Source organism: Podarcis erhardii (genome assembly GCF_964252035.2).
Source record: "Podarcis erhardii genome assembly, chromosome: 6".
In the NCBI taxonomy this organism is placed as follows: domain Eukaryota; kingdom Metazoa; phylum Chordata; class Lepidosauria; order Squamata; family Lacertidae; genus Podarcis; species Podarcis erhardii.
In genome coordinates this window covers 34,764,610-34,781,482 of record NC_138510.1, presented here as the reverse complement: position 1 = coordinate 34,781,482, position 16,873 = coordinate 34,764,610, and the positions used below count along the sequence as shown (strand labels likewise).

The 16,873-nt window shown below is 42.2% G+C and overlaps 1 protein-coding gene and 1 long non-coding RNA gene across 6 annotated transcripts; one reads left to right on the top strand and one right to left on the bottom strand.

Moving 5' to 3' along the window:
• Positions 1 to 1,533: 1,533 nt before the first annotated feature.
• Positions 1,534 to 13,521, bottom strand: LOC309343451 (mitochondrial glutamate carrier 1-like). 4 transcript variants are annotated; one of them, XM_081865028.1, is made up of 10 exons: positions 13,363 to 13,521; positions 9,417 to 9,587; positions 8,088 to 8,213; positions 7,564 to 7,619; positions 6,968 to 7,058; positions 6,024 to 6,142; positions 3,885 to 4,086; positions 3,641 to 3,795; positions 3,278 to 3,353; positions 1,534 to 2,619 (listed from the first exon to the last, which is right to left on the bottom strand). In XM_081865028.1, the coding sequence occupies exons 2-10, from the start codon at positions 9,434 to 9,436 to the stop codon at positions 2,460 to 2,462; spliced, it is 1,005 nt and encodes a 334-aa protein (XP_081721154.1). In that variant the 5' UTR covers positions 9,437 to 9,587; positions 13,363 to 13,521; the 3' UTR covers positions 1,534 to 2,459. The 4 variants fall into 4 exon arrangements, with proteins under 4 accessions (XP_081721154.1, XP_081721155.1, XP_081721157.1 ...); XM_081865029.1 differs by having other exon boundaries at positions 13,298 to 13,517; XM_081865031.1 differs by having other exon boundaries at positions 9,417 to 9,548; positions 13,298 to 13,517.
• Positions 8,221 to 16,148, top strand: LOC309343492. Of its 2 annotated transcripts, none has more exons than XR_014157307.1 (3): positions 8,221 to 8,997; positions 15,540 to 15,594; positions 15,721 to 16,148. It is a non-coding gene; the product is annotated as an uncharacterized lncRNA (long non-coding RNA). The 2 variants fall into 2 exon arrangements; XR_014157308.1 differs by lacking the exon at positions 8,221 to 8,997 and adding an exon at positions 13,596 to 14,120.
• Positions 16,149 to 16,873: the final 725 nt, after the last annotated feature.

The window sequence follows — 16,873 nt, the reverse complement described above, 5'->3', positions numbered from 1 at the left end:
CAGAGCAGCTTACAAGCAATAATAAAAATAAGATGATTACAACTTAAAAACAAAAATAAAATACAACATTAAAATAATGGAACATTAAAATATTAAAATGTAGCCTCATCGCAGGAGAAGGAAAAGAAAAAAGAAAGAGAGGGAGGGAGGGAATCAAATTGGCTCCAAGCCAAAGGCCAGGCGGAACAACTCTGTCTTACAGGCCCTGCGGAAAGAAATCAGATCCTGCAGGGCCCTGGTCTCATGAGGCAGAGCGTTCCACCAGGCCGGAGCCAGAGTTGAAAAGGCCCTGGCTCTGGTTGAAGCCAATCTAACTTCCTTAGGGCCTGGGACCACTAGGGTGTTGTTATTTATGGACCTTGAGGCTCTCCGTGGGGCATATCGGGAGAGGCGGTCCCGTAGGTACGAGGGTCCTAGGCCGTGAAGGGCTTTAAAGGTCAAAAGCAGCACCTTAAATCTGACCCTGTACTCCACCGGGAGCCAGTGCAGCTTGAAAAGCACTGGGTGAATATGCTCCCATGGCAGAGACCCCGTGAGGAGCCTCGCTGCAGCATTCTGTACCCACTGGAGTTTCTGGGACAGCTTCAAGGGCAGCCCCGCGTAGAGCGAATTACAGTAGTCAAGCCAGGAGATGACCGTCGCATGGATCACTGTGGCCAGGTCGGGGCGGGAAAGGTAAGGGACCAACTGCTTGATGCGGCGAAGGTGGAAAAATGTCGCCTTGGCTGTTGCTGTAGCTTGCGCCTCCATGGAAAGGGAGGTGTCAAGGATTACACCCAAACTCTTAACGGAAGGCAATGGCACTAATTGGGCCCCCGCAAGAGAAGAGAGTAGGTCCCTCATCCCCATGCCATCCCGACCTAGCCATAGGACCTGTCTTTGAAGGATTTCGTTTCAATCGGCTCCCATGAAACCATCCAGCCACAGCTTCCAAGCATCTGGTCAGTGTGTTCGGGGCCGAGTCAGTGTGGCCATCCATATTGTGGCAGCCCAGCCAAAAGCTCCGGATAATCTGGGCAAGGGGGCCCATAAAGATGTTAAAAAGCATCGGGGAGAGAATTGCGCCCTGCGGCACTCCACACACCAAGGAGTGGCGCGACGACATTTCCCTCCCTAGTGCCACCCTCTGTCCCCGACCAGAGATAAAAGAGCACAACCAGTTACGGGCTAAGCCCTGTATCCCCACGTCTGCGAGGCGGTGGTCCAGAAGATCATGATCGACCATGTCAAAGGCTGCTGACAAATCTAAAAGGATCAGCAGTCCTGACCCGCCTCGATCCAGTTGTCTACAGAGATCATCTGTTAGGGCAACCAGAGCCGTCTCCGTCCCAAAACCAGGACGGAAACCGGACTGAAATGGATCTAATGCCGATGTTTCCTCCAGAAACCTACCAAGCTGTTCAGCAACAATGTGTGACGATAGAAGAATAAGCGATTTAAGAAAAATAGAGAGTTTCACCCAAGTTGTCAATAACACATGTAAATATGAAAGGGTACTTAGCAAAGTCACAGGAAAGACAACACACACAGAACTGGTCTGAACCATTTTATTGTGCCAGGATAAGAGCAAAGAAAAATGATCATTCTTGCGCTGCCAACACATTATTCATGGTATGTCTAGAGACCATCTTATAATTCATTAGAAAAACACACACCTTTGATAGAGAAATTTTGTAGTTAATTATGAACAGTAAAACCTACAATATAGCTTTACAAAAACATAGCTGCAACAGCCCAAGAAAAACTGCTTAGCAGTTTATCTGCACAACATGTAGCTTACAGCGATCGCTAGTCCCTATAACTAGGTTCCAGAGAGCATTTCTGAAAACCTTTAGGTTGATAGCCTACCCTGCTTCCTTCACCTGTTAACCCTTGTATTGTATTACATTGCTCTGTATTTAGCAGTCACCACAGGAACCAAATTCTTTACTCTATGTAAAGTTATAAGTTATAAAAGACAGATATATAAAAAAATTCACAAAATTTGTTCCCATTTTTTAAATCTTTGCTAACATGCTTGGAACGATTGCAAGTGCTCTCCCCCAATAATTTTGTTTAAAGTTTCTTTTCCTGTTCCACTCATAAAAAAAGGTTTTCTGATATATCCTCCCATAGCCAGGCTTAATAAAAAGTAGCCATTGCCATTCCATTACCAGAGGCTTCAATCTTCTAACTCCCAGAATGCATCCTGCATTCTACATATTCAGATGACTGTCCTACTGTGTCACAACTCTTGGCTTTTTACTTCATAAGAAAAAGAGACACATCACCATTAGAGAACTATGTGCCTAGTCAGTCTGGCTCCAAAACCTGATAACATTTAATGAGCTCAGGTGGACTTGGCTTTGAGTCTAAGTTTTGACAGAAGAAACACTGATAATTCAACCTGAAATTTCTCTGTTTTCTTGTGTCTTGTCTTGTGGATTCATTCCAGTAAGTCCAAAGAACAAGGAGGAAGTCTAAGGAGAAAGTCTTCCATACTGGTATAGCTCAATAAGAAATTCTCCAACACCAATAAAGTAAATACCTTGAGCTATACCAAAAAGAGGTGCAATGACCAGGGCTCGGCAACCAGCCCCTTTAAGGAAGGCTAAGGGACCCTCCTTCATCCAAAGTTTCCTGAAAGAGAGAAAACAATACCAGATATATTGGCTACTAAATTCTGCATCTATCATTTCACAACTCCTGTGTCCAGATCTGAACATTCACCCCAAAATCTCTATGCATTCTCCTTCCAAAAGCTTGAAGACCTGATTCCCTCCTGCGGCTGTAATTCATCTCTCACCCTATAAAAAGAAGTCTTAAAAGAGAAAGGAACACACCACAAATTGGCATGATTCCTACAAGTTTATGGCCAATTCAAAGGGTATAGCTTCCATATGGAAGCTACTGAAAACCATTTCTGTATGGTTATACTTCAAGCAATGGTTGTGATATTTGACAGCTGGTTCTTCAGCACATATTCCAGAATAAAGCATGTTGGAAGTAGCTTTCAAATGCTATAGCCATGTGCTTAGGGTCAATCAGTTACTCCTACTTTTATCAGATTCACAGCTGCCTTCTGACTGCAGAGGTTACAGTGGCAAATTAGGGGAAACTGCCTTCATATGTCTGAAGATCAGCTTAAAAGGACTAGTGTGAATGCACGTAAGTACTTTTCATGTCTTCTCAAACAGGAAACCTCCTCCACATTTGACATACTGTTTAACATTATAAACATTTGCTTACACTCTGGCTGAACAGTCAGTTAGTTATTCACAGTGCTTTTATTACTTACCGTGCACAATCAATAATTCCATTATAACTCTCTTCGTTTCTTCCCTTGCCCATTGACTGAAGACGAGTTTTTATTACTGCAAAATAAAAATGCCAAGTTAGAAGACTAATGCAGGCAAGCCTGAGAACATTATGACTACAGCATATTAAAATTCGTTCTTTTCTAAATTTATTAAAGCACTGTGTTATTCTGAAGACAAAAAGCTTCCCTATACAGAAAGCCCTAACAGATTGAAGGGTAGCTTCCAGAGATTCACAAGGAAATCCACTTTTCCCAATATTTCCCTATAACTACTGTATGGAGAAGCATGAAATACATGAAACACAGAAACACAAAAGAGATGAGATATAAATCTTCCCTTACCATCACAGGGATTGACAGACACAGCTGCCACTGAACCAGCCATGCAACCAGCAAGAAAAGAACGAAAGAAAGGGGCTTTCTCTTCCAGGGAATTGTGTCCTGCTCTGTTCAGATGGGCAAACAGTGGGAAATAGATGACTGAGAATGGGACATCCCTAGAACACAAGAGTTATTGCATTTTTATAAAGCCACATACTGTAAAAACTGGGCTGGGAATGGGAAGGACAAGATGTTCCATCCTTACCTCAGCAAGGTGGCTCCAAGACCCTTGTAGAGTCCTTTAATGCCCTGGGTATGCAGAAGCTCGACTGCTATCTGTGTGGCAGATATCCTCCTTGGAAAGGCAATTGGTCCTACATTGTATGCTCTGACTAGAACAGGGCTGACAGCTAGAAGCTTGCACCCAGGAGATGAACAAGGAACTCTGCTCACAAGCTGCTGAGATGCTGAAAGCACAATTAAAAATATGTCAGGCTCATTGGTCACCTGAAATTTATGATTTCACCCTGAATATATACAAGTCTGAGATGCATTCTAAATCTGATTACCTGAAGGTCTGATCCCTGGAAATCCCTTCAACTCCTGTATCAGAATCTATAAGCAGCTCTGTGATAGTGAAACATAAGCACTATGTGGACATTCTAAGGGCTTATCCACCCTTACCTTTCCTCCACACTTTGCAGGTGTGGCTTGTGGTTTAAAGCTCTGTATCCAAGTACAGTCAAACCTCGGTTCTTCAACGTAATCCGTTCTAGAAGCCCGTTCGGCTTCCGAAATGTTTGACAACCGAGGTGCGGCTTCTGATTGGTTGCAGGAGCTCCCTGCAATCAAGCAGAAGCTGTGTCGGGTGTTCGGTTTCCGAAAAATGTTGGAAAACCGGAGCATTTACTTTCGGGTTTTCAGCTTTCGGGAGCCGAAACGTTCCAAAACGGAGGCGTTTGGGAGCCAAGGTTTGAGTGTACTTTCTTTTCTGCTCTGGAGCCTTCACCGTGAAAACCTGCTCTTTGCCACTGAATAGGAGCTAACAACAATCTGTTGAGAACCTAAATTGCCATTCATTGTGCTTCAGCTTTAAATAGTGTGGTTTTTTTGCGGAAAAGTTCAGGGGTGGGGGAAGCACTTGGGCACAGAGCTTTAAAGTGCAGACCTGTGCCTGGAAAGCATGGGGCAAAAGATAAGTGTTGATACAACCACATGGAACATGCCATGCCTACTGGCCTTGCCATCTATGAGCTGAGGGAAGGTCTGAAGAAGGGGGTCTGTTATATGCACATAGGGTCCCCCTGCAATCTGAAATCCTGATTGCACAGCAGGGAGCTCTAGCTTATGTGCTGACTTCTGGTGTCTTTCTTGCTCTTTAACAGTGTTCCATATTTCTGGGTCATAAATTGCCTACATAAGACTTTGCTCCTATACAGATAACGCAGTACAGATACTTATTTTTTCACTTATCTGGCTCAATAACTTAGAAGCATTACTGAGATCTGGAACTGATTAAAGCACTGTTGTGCCTTAGATTACCATTTCTTGTCAATTAGGCAATACATTCAAATGATCCCTTATGGTACATAACTTTCTGCAGCCACCATCCATAGCAGGATGAGATAAAATACCAGACACTTACTCATGCTACACACACACACACACACACACACACACACACACACACACACACACACTATGGGTAGGGACAATATTATTCCCAATCCCTGTTCTTGTTTTACAAGCCACAAGTTACTACTGACCTCGCTTATGACAGCCAAAACTAATGGTAATTGAAACCTATGCCAAACTGAACATCTCTTGTTCAACAGTTCATGTTAGTTTGTACATAACACCAAGCCAAATCATGGTGTGTGCATATGTACTGCAGTTACTTAACTCCTCCCCTGGGTCCTGCTTAGTTTGGCTTAGTGTTATGTCTCAACATGGAGTTGCAGTTTGTCTCCTGTTACAGACTACAAGTCCAGGTTCACAAGTAATGCTAAGCCAAACCATAGCTTAGCCTCAGGTAGCCTAGCAGTAGTAGGACTTGGGGAAGAGTGAAGTGACCATGATTGTTACCATGAGTACTTGCACACTCACATGTTGATAGTTTGGCTTAGTGTTATGTGTGAACTGGACTATTGTATGAAATGGCATTTCCGTGCACTCTGGCACTCGGCATGGTGTCCCGTTGTGCCAGAAGCGTTTAGTCATGCTGGCCACATGAGTCAGAAAGCTGTCTGATGACAAACACCAGCTTCCTCAGCCTGAAAGTGGAGATGAGCACTGCACCCCATAGTCAAATTTGACTGGACTTAACCATCCAGGGGTCCATTACTTTAGCTTTGTGTGAACATCCAAGAACCTGTTCTCAGAGATGATAGGCAAGAACTGTTACCTAGTCGTCCTGCATCTTGAAGTTGGATCTTCAGCATCTCCATTGGAGTGGTGATAATAACTTGGCAGGTTCCAGCACCACAACCAGCCATCATCTCCTTAGATAAAGAAAGGGCTACCCTGTAATAAAAAGAGTTGCTATTATTATAGTTATTATTATTTTAAACACTAAAGTATACAAGCATGCAATATCCAAGAAAAGGAAAAGGCTATATAAAGGAAATACATAGTTTATGTTCAGACTAGCAAGGGGCTTTGAGAATCAAACCCATTGAAAAATGACACAATAGCTTCTTGCAGTCAATATCCCATCAGGACACAGGATTATAATATTTATGTTTACAATCAAAGTCACAAGATTTTGTCAGTCCATATAGAGTTGCATATTGGGTTGTCAGTGCTCTGTGTTAGATCTTCCCTCCCTTTCCCTGCCCATCCTGCAGCAAGCTATTGAAATCATGAAGTTTTTCAAAGATGTGCTTAATACATACATATTATCCTCCTTGCAATATCTGGATTTTGACAAATTTCAGCAAAAGAACTTGGGAGGTAGCAATGATCAAGAAAATGATGGAGTGGCTTGGGATAGAAATGCACAAATAATTGTGCATTGCAGAAGTCATGAGAACGAGCTAGATTATGTGCATCACAAAGATAAACTGTTCTTCCAGCCCATTGGCCCTTCAAAGTAGTTTATCCAGCGCACAGTAAGTTTTGCTTTCTGTTTTTAATAATTACTTGTCTTCTGCTTATTCAGAAGATTCATAATATTGCATGCCTTGCTATAAACATATTATTGTTCAATCTGCTCTCAAAGGTGATCAAAAAACTATTTAATGAACTTTGCACAATTTGTCACATTCACGTAATGGAATCCGCACTGAACACAGACTTAACATATGTACGGTACAAATGAGACAGCTCTAGTATCTCAAGTTAACATACCCATCCTTGGCAAGAAGGTGCCTAAAATAGTCATTAGCAGCCAGTTTGATAGCCTTCTCGGGTGTTACAAGGGTCAGATTCACTGCTGCACCTAAAAATAAATACATACTTAAGCTTAATTGAAATTAGGAGATTTTCTTTGTTTTAAGATATATTTTGATTATAGGTATCCCACATTGTTTAATGTGACAGGGACTCAGATTCCAGTTTTCAAAGTTATTGGAAATAGCCCAGAAACTACTACTGGAGTTATACAGTCATTTACAAAACTCTAATCTTAAAAGTAATAGCAGATTGTGGCAGAAGGAGAACAAATGGAAATCCTGTTGTGTGAGCAGACTGCATCTCATTTTGCGCATCTTTGTTTCAAATGTCTGAGCTTTGAACAGCCAGCTCTATGCATGTTTACTTAAAAGTAAGCTCCAGAAACAATGCAGCTAACTCACTAGTAAATACATTGAGATCTCCAGCTCTGACCTTTCGAGATGAGTCCCTAATCATAATGGTTGAGACCCAAATGAATAAGTCCCCAGTTATTATGAAGTAGTATAACTGTGTTAGTTACAGCCAGTTACAAAAACAAGGAAAAAACTTACCTCTGTACATTCCAAAATAGCCTTCTGAACGCAGTGTTTTCATTAGACAATCCAACCTGATCAAGACACAACACTATAGTCAGAGATTACCTGTTGCTAAGACACTCTTGTCATATTTGATATTAGAGCTTAGCAGCAGTGACCAATGTAATATATACTACAAAAAATATATCATATCAAGCCTTAATAATATGTATTTTATGAAGAAAAATAAAATAACCTCATTATAGCTATTTAAATACAACTTATAATTGCTTATTTATAACCTTTATTGTTCCCTAGTATCCAAATTGAGGCTACCGTAATTTTTTCATTTTCTATTTACCTTATTTCATTCACCAGTACATTATTCTTTATTTTATACATGCAAATAAAGACCCATACTTGATGGAATCATTCCATTAATAACTGTGGATTTCTACTTTCCCAACACCTACATCTATCTGTAGGTACTTGCAAATGGTGAAAGAGCTGCTCAAATATTAAGTCAATCTAGATGCAATACATTTTCAGTGATCACTTACATGCTTTTGTAGACTTGCTGTCCACTTCTCTGATTCTGTAGCCTGGTTTTAACCAGGTCAATTGGAAATATACAAGTAACGCCAATGATCCCTGCAGCTCCTCCATTAATAAGTTTAGCGGGCAAACTGAACAAGAGAAAACAGAATTCCATTGTATGCAATTGAATCAAGAATTTCCAGAACTAGGGGCTGGAGAAGAGTTATGCTGCATATTTATTTCATTTATATCAAATTCAGCTCTGTGATGCACCAAATTCTGGCTTCTTTGAGACTGGCCACAGACTATGTGTTGCTTTCAGCATTGCTACAATAAAGCTTTTAAACACTTCATATGCAACAATGGTACACATCTGTGACATACATGAAAAAACACAGGATTGTAGCCAAGGCTGCTGTTCCACTCACACAATGGAACTTCCTTCTCTTCTCCTTTCCCCTGCAGTCCCCTCACCCTCAAAATCTATTCCAGAGTCTTGGGGACCTTTTACAATGTATTTTTTGGACTGTACAGGGAGAAGTCCAGTTGTACAAACAGAAGTCCACTCATGCAGTGTTGGATACAGTCCATAACATGCAGTGTTTCTAAGTATGTGTTTAATGTATGTACATCCCTCAAGGAGCTTCTTATGTGCTCATTATAAGCACATCATACCGAGACTCTTGCATGTTAGGGCTGCATCATATGCACAGCCTTGCATTACATTTATCACTCTCTGCCACAACAATCTCTCTTTTCTTGTCTCCCTTACTCTATTCCATGTCAAATCAGACTGGTTCCTTTGGGTCTCTCATTCCACCTTGTCTAGAGAGACAAGAGAGACTATATATGGAATGAAGAGAGCTGCCCTGCTACATTTCAGACCACATGAAGTTATTCTTCAGGAGTATATATACTTCTAGCTATTATGAGGTATGTAAGAATAACCATTATAACTGCTCTTAAATACATCTTTGTTGCAATTTAATCGCAAATATTTTTAAAAACAGGTCTTTGAAATTTGTTATAAAACTATTGATGAAAGAAAGAAAGAAAGTTATTTGTATCCCTCCCTCCCCTGCTGGAGATGGGCTCAGAGCGGCTAACATCATATAAAACACAATATACATAAACAATCGATTAAAATGCATCCCAAAATTAATTCAAATAAAATTAAAATTAGACTGGACAAATGGCCATCCTCAAGTTAAATAAAATAAAAAACCAAACATTTTACATACTTCATTTTGCAGCATTTGTTGTCATGTTCATTCTGTAAATCAATTGCACTGTTTCTCCAATGCCTGCTTTGAGGCTCACCATATTTCTAAAAACTTGGGAAGGACACATACCTAATCTGTTTCTCAGCCATCTTCTTTGGGATTACAAAGGAAGAAGTGCTCCAAGATCTTTTTGGTCAGTAAGTAATACAAGCTGCGGATGGTGAGAAGTTGGTTCCTCAAGGAGACAATTCTGTCTAATATCTGCAGAGTGAATTGAAGCTTTAAAATCCATCAGTGGTCCTATAAATAATCCAAAGTTATCTCATTGGCTGTTTCACCATACAGGCATTTCAAACAGCTCACAGCATCTCAAATTCAGTATGACAAATCAGAATACCCTCTAACCACTACTGTTACACCAAGTGTCATCATCCGTTATTAATACCTAGGTGATTAATTTATACCGTAAGAGATGCAACTGAAATATATTATATTGATGTAGGAAGGACTGAGGAACTGTGACATTATAGGGAAGATGGTATCTTTAGTGACATAGGGTTGAGGGTGAGAAGTCATGCACAAAACAATTTAAAATCATAATGTACTATTAGCACAAATGAAAAAATAGTAACTTAGGCTGCAATCCAAAAACACTTACTAGGGAGGAAGTGCTACTAAACTCAATGGGAGTAAAGCAAATTTTGTATAAACATACACAGGATTGCATTGCATGACTTCAAGGAATGGGCATATCTGTGAAGAGGAAGAAAATACTAATAATATTTCCTAGGGCAATTATGGAAAGTACCCCTGGAAGGCCATGCTGAAATGTGTCAGAGCAATGCCACTATCACATGGGCAGCCAAGTTAGTAATTGGGATTCCCAGTGCCCACCGGGGGTGTCATGCAATAAAGAGCAAATGACCAAGAAGCAATGACGAGCCTGGAGGTAGATTTCCCATTACTAACATCAGAGAAGAGTACATTGCACAAAAAGTGAGATATTATTAGCCTACAATCCGATCATCTGATACGCATAGTCTGTAAAGCCCACAGGGAAATTTCAGTTGCGGCATTAAGGTGTCTCCAGTTTCAAAAAAGCTCTTTAATTTTGTACAACAGCAAAGAAATAGAGCGACAGTTTTGATTTATCCTATCCCGTGACTGCTCAAGGTAGTTGTAATTATATAATTACTCTTGCCTAAGAAAAACAATGAAAAGTGATCTCTGCTTTGCTCATCCCATATTTCTTTTGTCAACTCTTCTTGTACCAAATTCCCACAATGGTGCAATTTAGCAAAGCAATACTAAAAACACATGCACCACAAATAATTAAATAAAGCTCATAGCAAAATATTATTTAAAATGCAATTATTTGGATATGTGAGATCCTGAAACCCACTGAATCACATTCCACTGCTCCTGAAACTCTTTCTCAACTTCCAAGGGAGGTAAGATATGAAATTCACTCTCTCTGTCAGGGGTGGGAACCTTCAGGGTTGCACAACCTTTTTTAAAATAATAATAATAATAATAAAATCCTGAAGTCCACCAACTGGAGCCAGTTGCAAAATAGTACTGGTTGGAGGGTGAAAGAAGAAACAACATACCACATGAGCAGGGTGGGGAATCTTAGGCACAGGGGCTGAATGCAGCCCCCCAGGCTTCTTTACCTAGCCCCTAAAATTCTCCCTTGGCCACACCCCTCAGTGGCCCTGCATCTCCCCTGGAGCGCTGTTGCCTGGCTGGAATATGTCCTTGAACTCCAATAAAGACTCTTGCTTCTCTGGATGGATGGAGGGTTTGAGACCCATTGGCTATCTTCACCTGGTTTAGCTGGCCAGTTGAAGCTGTTCCTGGGGTGTGGCCGTTGTTGCATTCTGACAGCTTCTAGGAGCCACAGGTGAGAGCTGAGTGCAGGGTGGAGATCAAAGGTGGACAAACTACCCCAGAAGCAGTAGGACCTGTCCCCCACCAGAAGTACCTCCCCTAACACATACACCCCAGAGCAGGTACAATACACAAAACTTGGAGAAGCTACTGACTGTAGAAGAAGCAGGAAAGTGATGAGATGCTGTTATGCTCTGAAGCCACTTTTCATCAGAACAGAAGTGAATACTAATGAGAAATGGATATGGGGCTCAACTTCTAGAATGCAAGGCAAGCCCAGGGTGTTCTGAGCTGGTTCCAAGGCTCAGTTCTGGGCCATTACCAGTTTGGGCGGGGAGAGACACACTAACACTTATATGCATGAAATTTCACTCCTTCCATCAGCAGGAGGCAGAAGTAGGAAGTACTGTAGTTAGAACAGTAGTTGATTCAGAATTGGTTAGCACTTTCTAGTCAAGTATTTTTTCTGAAGCATTTTGCCAGCAGACTTTCTGCTGGGAGTACAACAGAGGATGCCATGTACAGGGTTGCAAGCAATGAGCCCATCCATGATAGCTTATTCCAACCCCATCCATGGCTGCTTCCTTCAAATTCACCCAACGATGGTCTACATACAAGTACTGGCTCTCTCAACCTGCATCTTACAAAATGCTCCCAGTAATTCTAGTCCATATACTCTGCATACTGTTCTAAGATTACAGCCTTTTTCTGGCAGGTCTCCTGGGCCTTTTAACAGCTCCATGCCCTGGCAACAGTTATACACATAAAGCACTCTCCATCACTAAACCGTCATGACAGGCTGCATTTGTCACATTTCTGTTTCCTTTTCTTTTCGGCAAAAGTTGATACTTTCTACATCCTCCAGGCTTTTCCATGCTTTTTAAAGCTGCATTTAAATTGCAGTCATATACTCACTTACTTTGGAGTAAGTCCCACAGTAGGGTCTTAATTGCACTTAACTGTTCTGCTTTTATTGTTTTACTAATCCACCTGGTTTTATGCAAGCCATTCTGGGAACTTCAAATAACTAAGGGCTCAAATAACTAAAGGCATGCAGGGGAAAGCAATGGCAGGGGGTTTGTGTTGTCAACTTTAATACTGTTTACAAAAAACAAACAAAAAACGGTACCAGCCCCACTACCCTTTTGTGGTTGATTCCTCTTATTTTCCCAAGCAGAGAAGGTGAGGTTGGGTGGGGAGAGGTCTGCACAGAATGTACATGGGGTGGGGTGGGGCTAGTAGTTATGTTGCTTCTCCCCCTTTTCTCATCCCCTGGTGGTGGATGGGGAAGAGTGCCATTTCACAAACACCATGCCTCTGATGGACTATACCCCACAAAAATTTAGCCATAATAAATGAGATGGTTTTAAGGTGCCACCCCTTCTCTTGGAAATTATGTGGGTGGCTATCACCCTCTTGCTGACAAACAGATAAGAGGCTTCAAAGAAAGGGCGCTATACCCCCCCCCCCGCCACTCTTCACAGCTGCACAGAAGACATAAAAATTGAGTTAAGTGCAGCTTTATCAATGCAGCATTAGGAACATCTGTTTTTCCGCCTGACAGCCAGCAGTTCAGTGAGACACAGGAGCTCTAGAAAAGGGCATTTTAACACAAATACATGTACCCATATCCAGTGCATAAGCAAAACAAGCTATAGCTTAGGGCCCCACTCTTTTGGCCCCCCCCAAATTTTTTTAAAGAAAAACAAAACCTGGATGTACATTTCCAAAATATAAGATAAAAAACAACTAAAATAGATGAGTCTTTGTAAATTGTGTTTCTAAAGGCATTTTTGTTATTTCCAAATGCCAATGTGTTTGCATTATTGTTTGTTATGAATAAAAATAAATTTAAGTTAGAGTTTAATAATTTCACTATTAATATACTATACTGTATTTCACTATTAATATACTTAATTGTATTTCACTATTAATATACTTCTTAATTGTATTTCAGTTCAACAATTACTTTGATAAAATATATATTTTGTTATGTGCAAATGGCTTTAGATACCCATTAGGTCCATAAATTACCATACCGTATAGCACATATTCAATACCAAAAAAGAGACAATTTGTTGTTGACAAAGGACAGCTGGACATATAAAGGGCCCCATTACCTTCAGTAGCTTATAGCCTCATCAAACCTAAATCCGGCCCTGCCCATATCCCTGCCCCTCAGTACCATTTATCTCAAGGAGCCACCCTTGGCCATGAATATTATTAGCCCTTATATGCCATGCCAAGGAGGGGGTAGGTATTTGAAATCAAATGGCAACGGAGCGGTGACCAGGCAACACGAGCTGTCCCTCCCCTCGGGTCAACTGACGGCCAACGGCTCTCGGTTTCAAATTCTACGCATTTACTCACCCAGCCGCCGCTCCATTGGCAGGCAGGTAGGAAAGAACTGCCGCCGCCGCCGCCGCCGCCGCTCAGCCGGCTGTGCGTCTCCCGCCTCTACAGAAGGCGCGCTGCGATTGGCCAGAGCTGCCGCAACCCACCCAATGGTAGGAAGAGGCTGGGCTCGCACGCTTCCCCCCGCCCCCTCAGTCGCCGGCAGTAAAGGCGCGCTGCTCAAAATACACTATGGGTCGCATTGGCAGCCCGTTCACCGTTAATCTCCTTCCTTTCAGCGCCCCACTCCTTCCTAACTTCCTTCTGCACTCGCAGCTCCGCTCTTCCAGGTCCTCAGCCTGGAGCATATTTTAAAGGTGCGGCTTGTGTGTGTTTTGATTGGTGAGCAATCAATCAATCAATCAATCAATCAATGGCTTCATTCTGCAGGTGTCTGGCAACAAGGCTAGCTGCCATGATCTCAGAACCAACACAGCCGTTTGAACGGGCTGCTATAAGTCCACATGAATTCCTGCTTTCTTGTGCACTCCTTTGTCCAATGTTGCTGCAATGTACCTGCCAATATTTTGGGAATAGTTTCTGCTGAAGGTGCATTGGCTGGGTTGAAGATGTAAGATGAGAAGGCACCCACTTGAGCCGGTGCAACGATGCAGGCAAGAATTTATATATCGGGTATAGGGTGGTATATAAATTCAATTCATAAATAAATAAATAAATAAATGTTTCATGGATGGAGCTTATTTATGTGTGTGTCTCTTGGGGGTCGGTGGAGCCCTGCTTTTTTTTACCTTGTCAGCCTACATCTAGGATAAAAGAAAAGGGCTACTTTTCAGATAAATAGTTATGTTCATAGCTGTCAACGTTTCCCTTTTTAAAAGAGAAATAGGATTCCTCACAAGAAAAGGGAAAAGTTGATAGCTATGGTTATGTTACATCTCTGTTTAGAACATGTGAGGGGAACTTTTGGCCTTCCTGATTTTGCTGAACCACACCTCCTGTCACCCTCGGCCCTTGGCCATGCTTGTTGGGACTGATGAGAGGTGGAGAGTCAAGGTTCCTCAAACCTGCTTTAGAACCACTGATGCCTTCCTGCTGTATCTTGGCAGCAGAGAAAGCTATAGGGCTCTCCAAGAGAAGTAATGTGAAACTTCTCAGGAACTTGGTTTGTGGGGCAGGCAGTTGCTCATCTCAGCACAAGCCCAGATACCTCAGTGCAAGACCAACTTCAGTTCAGCGTTATTTGATACTCTGTACTGCCTGAGGGAGAAATGAGAAAGGGATGGCTTACATATAATGTTCTGTTTTTTCCCTGGCTTTCTCCCCTTTCCCCAGCCCCTATTGGGGCTGCTAATGAAGCAGCAGTGCAAAAAGGCACATTGTTTTCAATTACTATGTATGCCTCTATTCCAGGAAAATCTGCAGAGGTGAGAGAGTGAAAGATGCAAGATGGACTATGTTCAGCACGGGATAAGTTAATGCTCCTCAACAACAGAAATCCTAAAACAATTTGCCTCATGCCAAAATATTTTGTTTTTTTATATTGTAGGTTGTACTGGACCATTTGGATCTATTTGTTTTGTCACTGTTATTAAAGAAAATGCGAGCCAATTTGAGCATAATATGTACAGAAAGATTGTCTATCAATAAAATTGTGTCAAAAGTGTTCTCCCCCCACCCCCTTGAAAACTTGCTGTGGTTGTGTGCAAGTTTATTCCTACTGCTCAATTACTCTTACTGGCTGCAGTTCGGTACACTGGTGCATAAGCCTTGAATGCCGCTGAGGTCAATGAGAGAAAAAGCATGCATAATAAAATCCATAGTTTGCACCAGATGCGGGGAAGGTTTTTCAGACCAAAGGCCACATTCCCTTTTGGGCAACCTTTCAGGGGCCACGTTCCAGTGGTGGGCAGGGCCCCAGGTAAAAGTGGGTGGCGCAACAAAGGTAAATGCTACCTTTGTACAGTAGTTCAGTTTTAAACACACATATCTGCTCCATCTTCCATCCAGGCAAGCAAGAGGCATTATCAGTGTTCAGCAATACATTCCAGCCATTCCGGGACAGGTAAGGTTAGTGAAAGGTGTGGCTGGGGGGAGAGAGGGTGCTGCTGAGAAGCAGGTTACAAGGGGAAGAGTTCAGAGGGCCAAATGGAGATTCCTCACCCTTTGTTTATGCCTTCTTCTTTTGCAGCTTGCTGGAGCTGATCGGAGTTGTTTAGCGAGGTTCCTCACACCTGATTTAAACACTGTATGAGCTTGGAAATACCCTGTTTCCCCGAAAATAAGACAGTGTCTTATATTAATTTTTGCTCCCAAAGATGTGCTAGGTCTTATTTTCAGGGGATGACTTATTTTTCCATGAAGAAGAATGCAGTACACATTTATTGTCTAATTGTGAGTCAGCCAAACTCCGTCAGGGCAGAGCGAGCAGCAGGTGGCAGCTTGTCCTGGCGGCGGCGTGGGCTCTCTGATTTATAGAGACCTTGCACTGCCTGAACAGTTCTGGCTGTGCTGTGGCCAATCAGTGAGCTGCGCGGCGGCGCCCGCCGCTACGGTCCAGAGGAGTCAGGCGCCTTATGGTAGCTTCGGGGGCCTTATATTCTGGGGAGGCCTTATGTTCGGGGGGAGGCCTTATATTATGGCCAGAGGCAAAACTGGAAGTAGGTCTTATTTTGGGGGGATATCTTATTTTTGGAGAAACAGGCACCTCTTCTTGATATCTGTGCTCTTGAGGCTCATCCTAGCTGATTTGATACAGTTTTGAACTACATCTCTCACAGCTAAGCCTCTTAATTCACAGGTAAGGAACACACATACATACTTTTAATTCAGGTGGGATCCTCTACCTTACCTCTTCTGTCTAGTGCTTCCAATCCAGCCCATCCTCTCCTCCACCAGTGGAGGCTGGCATGGCCGTCCAACGAACATGGAGCACTTTAGGCTGCAATCCTATACCCACTTACATGAGAGTAGGTTCCACTGCACTCAATGGGACTAACTTATGAATAAGCATATATCAGATTGCAATATTAAACAGGCAAAAAACCACCAGCAGCCATTTTGACACCTATATAAATATGTACCACAGCTCTCTCAAACTGTTTTCCTTACATTTTCATTGCTTTGCAAGTGTCCTTTCCATGGTATATTTGTAATATCACATACCACAACATACCAGTCATCTGAAAAAGGACTTTGTAAGAAACAAGAGGCAGCTAGCTTGGCTTCCTGAAGAACTCGTTCCATGATATGTGTTTTTTGGGGAAAACCTTCCCTAATTGATACTAAGAAAATGGGTAGTCAGTGAAGCAAAACTACACAGTCATTTAAGTCTGCAGCACAAA